Source organism: Triticum dicoccoides, chromosome 7B (assembly GCF_002162155.2).
Source record: "Triticum dicoccoides isolate Atlit2015 ecotype Zavitan chromosome 7B, WEW_v2.0, whole genome shotgun sequence".
NCBI lineage: Eukaryota > Viridiplantae > Streptophyta > Magnoliopsida > Poales > Poaceae > Triticum > Triticum dicoccoides.
In genome coordinates this window covers 736,366,953-736,372,176 of record NC_041393.1, presented here as the reverse complement: position 1 = coordinate 736,372,176, position 5,224 = coordinate 736,366,953, and the positions used below count along the sequence as shown (strand labels likewise).

The 5,224-nt window shown below is 50.8% G+C and overlaps 1 protein-coding gene across 2 annotated transcripts; it reads right to left on the bottom strand.

The window, feature by feature from the left end:
* Positions 1-2,481: 2,481 nt before the first annotated feature.
* On the bottom strand, positions 2,482-4,027 carry LOC119337799 (heavy metal-associated isoprenylated plant protein 35-like). Of its 2 annotated transcripts, XM_037610002.1 has the most exons (4): positions 3,926-4,027; positions 3,770-3,845; positions 3,026-3,672; positions 2,482-2,980 (listed from the first exon to the last, which is right to left on the bottom strand). In XM_037610002.1, exons 1-4 carry the CDS (start codon positions 3,950-3,952, stop codon positions 2,762-2,764), a joined length of 969 nt encoding a protein of 322 aa, XP_037465899.1. In that variant the 5' UTR covers positions 3,953-4,027; the 3' UTR covers positions 2,482-2,761. The 2 variants fall into 2 exon arrangements, with proteins under 2 accessions (XP_037465899.1, XP_037465898.1); XM_037610001.1 differs by having other exon boundaries at positions 2,482-3,672.
* Positions 4,028-5,224: the final 1,197 nt, after the last annotated feature.

The following is a 5,224-nucleotide window of genomic DNA, read 5'->3' as shown; positions in this document are numbered from 1 at the left end:
GGGGGGGGGCTTTAGTCCCCACTCTTTAGTGCCGGTTGCCGACTCGGCACTAAAGGCCGTTACGAACCGGCACTAAAGGCCGGTTCTGCACTAGTGATCTTCTGTCCACGGATGAATGCGGGAGAAAATTTACACATCGCCGTTGAAGATGCCCTTAAGTAGGTCCAAATATTGCTTTCTTACGGACTGCGGGCGCTCGAAATTTACATTGCTTTCTTACGGCCTGGGAGCCATTAAAAGGCGTGCGCCAACCTAGCAGTCGTTAGACCATGCCAAACCGCCAATACCTTGGCTGATGATGATGATGCTGTTGTATATTTTTATGATGCAAGGGTCTTAACGTAAAATGCTAAAATATGCAGGCAATCAAAACTTGTGAAATGTGAGGGACCCTTCGTTGTTCGGTGCTCGACATGCCATGTGGCATCTGTGGACTGTGGTGCAGATAGGGAATAGGGTCTTCTCTCTCTCTCTCTCGGAAAACAAAAAGGAAGTTTTCAGGTACAGTCGTTACAGATGTGACACGGCCGACCTGCACAAACCACAGGCAGCACATGTTACCTCCATGGCTCCATGCATGCATTGTCCTAATCCGCCCCCAATTGCTAGTACAGCTGAAGTTCCACTACTCTTTCGTGCCATATTGCTACCGATTTCCCCACCACTCTACCATTATGCGCTCGCTCTTCAACCCACAATAATGGAATTGGAACCAGGTTAGGTTAATGACCATATATGCTTAGCTTATTACTATTTTATGCAAACCATATAATAATCGCCCAAGCTGAGATGAGCATGCAGTGGTAAATCTTTTTTTTTTTTGCAGTGGTAAATCATTAACACGTGGACAAGCACAACCCGTGGGTGTGGCTAGGACTCATCACACAACATCAGCAAAAAAACAATTAAAAATGTATACAAATCTTAAAGCTTCTAATTATATGGTGAACTAATTAGATATGACATCTTTAAAAAATATTTAGATGTGAATTAGTCATTCCGCTCTTATATTCAAAACCTTCAAACAAACCGCCCAGCTTGGTCTCATCCCAAGCACCAGCTTAAATTCAACTGCTCAGCTAGCGCACTAAATAATTTAGATTATCATCATGCTAACATCATCGGTGGCAAAATAAAGACAGAGATTGGGCCTTACGTCCACCTGATAACATCATCGATTACTGCTCTAAGTAAATTATGGCCCGGGGACAAGTAAATTTATCTAAAGAGTAAATCTTCGGTAAAGTCTCATATGGTGTCATGGTTTAGCACCTAAGAGTTGACAGTTAAAAACTGCCTAGTTAGACCATTTGTTTGCAACGTCGACATTGTTATCTGAGTATGGATTAGTTCTAAGAGCATCTACACTCAGGCGTCCCAAACGGGCATCATATGCCTGGGTGGCCCATCCAGATCACTGATCGGTTACGAAAATTTGACCCAGACGGACGCCTCAAAAGGGCCTCAATCATCCAAACTGACCGGCACACCTCATATCCAGCAAAATATGGAGCGGATCTGGTTAAACCGGGCACGCCCACCACGTAGGAATGGCGATGCAGTTTCACACGGAATCGGACGGAAACCCGGCGGTCCGACAGACGAATCGTCTGTCGCCGCGGTGTGAACGACTCGTGGCGCCGCTCCGGCTCGCCACCAGAGACCAAATCTGGCTATTTAAGTAGGCCGACGTCCCCAACCGCTAGCTCATTCACCTCCTCCCTCTATGCGCCGCAGCCCGAACCCATCCGCCTCCTATCCCCCGCTCTTGCACGCTCTCCGGCATCGCCATGGTCCGGCAGAAAATCATCACGTACACCATGATCACATCGGAGCGCCGAAGGAAGATCGAGGAGGAGATCCAAGCTAGGCACGCTGCCTGCATCGATGTCGGGCTGCCACCGGACTCGTCGAAGCTATTGAAGGAGGAGGAGGATGAGCAGGCAGATGAGGAGGAGGAAGAGCAGCAGCCGGAGCTGATGGAGGTGGCAGATCCGGAGGACAAGGCGGAGCAGCCTGCTCTGGAGTTCAACACGGAGGAGACGGAGGAGGAGTTCGCTGTTGCCCAAGCCATGGACATGGCGGAGCAGCAGTACATCCTGGAGAGGCTGGAGTCTATCCAGGATGTGGCCTATGTGGAGGCCAACCGATAGTTCTTCCGGCAGGAGTGGGCGGCAACGGACAAGCTCTTCGTTGAACTCGACGCCGAGATAGGGGAGGAGGCAAAGCGAAGCCGCCGTAGGCGCCGGAGGAGCCAGAGCTGCAGCTCCGCCCATGTATCCGGAGCCAGGCACGAAGATAGTCAACATTTTCGACGAGCAGTAGCCAGGTGATCGACGTAGTACGTAGATTTATTTCTTTGCATGCTTTTGTATGCACTTAAGAATCTACTACGAGGTGTCCGAATGTAGCTGTGCTAATTTGGGGCAATGCTCGGTCACTCCTCATGGACACGCTCGACAGACGTGCCGGGATCATCCGTGAGCGTTTGAGGTATCGGATTTGGCCATCGAGGCCCGAAGCTGTTTTACATGCTCTATTATTTCAGAACAGTAAGAACAATAATAAGAATGAAATTTAAGGAGAAAAAAAATGGATTGGTAAGGAGAGCGTTGACCTCCCGATCGAAGAGAGTAACAAGCTACTCTACCTACAACCAGAGAGGTCTCTATGTGTTACAAAGGCGCCTCCAATCCTTAGCTACTTTGCCGCCGCCAGCTAGCAGGAGCCGCGCCGTGCCCTGCCATACGTGTCAGTGAAATCACATAACGCTGCACGAGTTGGGGTTCTCGTCGTCGAACAGGCGGTACGAGTCCTGCAGCGGCGGCGGAGGCGGAGGCGGCGGCGCGTGCGTCCCGGGCGGGCTGTAGTAGTCCTGGTAGTAGGACTCCGGCGACGCGTGCGGGTACGGCATGTAAAGGTACGACGGCGACCACTGCTGCATTGGCTGCGCCGCCTGCTGGGAGTAGGCCTGCTGCGGGTGCGGCGGTTGCTGCTGCATGGACATGGAGTAGCTCTGCTCTGGCTGCGGCGCGTAGTAGGACACGCTCGCTCTCGGCTGCGCCGTGTGGTAGCTCATCACCGGTTGTGGCGCGCTGTACGGGTTGAACTCCTGCTGCGCGTGCGCCGGCGCCGGCGACGGAGATAGGGACCTGTCCGGCGCAGGTGCGTTCTTGGGCTTGCTCTGTTTCTTCTTGTCCTCGGCCTCGTCATCGCCGGCCTCCTTTGTGGCGGCAGCGGATTCACTCTCGGGCTCGGTCGCCGCTCCATCGTCGCCGTCTTTGTTTGCCTCATCGCTTGGTTTCGCCGCGTCGTTCTCAGCCTTCTTCTCATACTCTGCTTCCTTCTCCGTCTCAGGCTTCTTCTCCGGCGACGTCTCCTCCTGCTCCGACTTCTTGTCCGAGCTGTCGGCATGCAGCTCCTTCACAGGATCCGCTGGATTCTTGTCCGCCGCAGCAGGATCCTTGCTGCTGTCCTCGGCTGGAGGGGCCGGCGCCGGGGCCTCGGGTGCGGGCGCAGCCTCGGGGCTGTTGGCAGGCGCGGCGGGTGTGTGTTGCCATGGCAGGGCATGCTTGCCTGACTTGTACAGCCTCTTGACGAGCGTCTCGGCGTCCACGGTGCCCGTCACCGTCACCTTGTGCTGCTGGGCATCTACCTTGACGTCTTGGACGCCTGAACATCCCAACCAAAACGACGGACACTTTGGTCAATTATAAGCCCAAAAGCAAACGGAAACGCAGGCGACGATCAAAGAAGAGAGTGAGGGTACCTTGGATGTTCTTGAGAACCTTCCGGACCTTCTTCTTGCAGCCATGGCAGTGAATGGTCACTCTCAGCACGATGGTCTGCAGATCCAAATAAAACGTCACATGAGCACCTGAAGTATCCCTTGGAACGTTGGGCGGGACGGGGCGGAATGGTGTACCTGCAAGGCCGGTTGTGCCGACGCCATGGGAGTGCGCTCTGGGGACTGGTCGTTGGTTCCCCTGTTGCTTGGGGTGGGGGATGGGGGGCCGCTCGAATCTGTGGCCATGGAGTTGGGAACTCAGGGGAGGCGCTGCTGTTTATAGTGTGGGATGGAAGAGGTGGGTGCGGGGATGTGTACAACCACATAGGTCACTAACATGTGGGCCACATACTTTGCTACTGCGGGCGGATCGTTTGGCCCTTCCCAGAGCTTGGAGGTGTACTCATGCAAAAGGCATCACGTAGGCAAAAATGATCTGGCACAACAATTAAAGAGAGAGAGAGCATTAGGGTGACCCGAGAAGAAAACGATGATAAACACATGAACATGTGCAAAATAGCCACCAACAAATGCATGAAAGAGTTCAAGTGTTAAACAATTAAATGAGAGTACCTAGACATTGGGAAGATTAGTTGCTAAGATTTCTAATAACTTTGCATCTCCCCTAAACACCAAAGCATCAGAAGAAGCTTCAGCACACAGGGGCCGCAGCCTATCCGTTCCGTTCGTAGGTACGAGGCACTGGAAGAATTCTACGGTACCTGTTGTGTCGGTGGCTTGGGCCCACTTGAATCGGATAATCCAATCCAGAATTCATTTGTGCTTCGGTGAACCTCTAAACACATTGAATTCAGAATAAATGGTAGAGTGATGTTATTAAAAAGACGTTGCCCGTACACTGTGCTTTCCTTTTATTAAAAAAATATATCCAAAAGAGTGCGGATGATATGAATTGAAATCATGACCTCTTTTTTAAAACGAACATCAATTTTATTAGTTAGAAATAATTGTTACATCGTCAATAAGAAAAGGTACAATATCATTCATAGACTCCTCAGACCAATTCCTAGTGACGGAAAATTTCGCTAGCCTAACAAATTCATGAGCCACCTTATTTGCTTCCTTATTACAATGTTTGAATCTGAACTCATGACCTCTTCCTTCATAGTGAGCCGCAATAACCAACTATGACATCTTAACACTTGTGTGCATTTACTTCTTTTTTTCTTTCACACCTGATTTCCATCCACTGGTTTTCCGCTGGCTTTGGTCTTGTTTACATCCGTAAAACTTAGAACCGAGAGGCAGGCTGTGAGAATTTTGGGATCGGAGAAAAATTAGAACTCAATGCCCTTAATATAAACAATGAAATAGTCCACATATGCTTTCGTCTAGTTTTGGGGGAGCTTTCTCTTTTCTAGAAGTTGAAATACCAACAGCAAGAGGGCAACGCAACCATAGCACTGTTATGGATGT

Bases quoted from the DNA above. Each gene is read 5' to 3' on its own strand.
- LOC119337799 (XM_037610001.1), bottom strand. From the start codon at position 3,952: ATGGCGTCGGCACAACCGGCCTTGCAG. The intron at 3,846-3,925 runs GTACACCATTCC...TTGGATCTGCAG, and splicing joins CGGCACAACCGGCCTTGCAG to ACCATCGTGCTGAGAGTGAC. The intron at 3,673-3,769 runs GTACCCTCACTC...TGGGATGTTCAG, and splicing joins GGTTCTCAAGAACATCCAAG to GCGTCCAAGACGTCAAGGTA.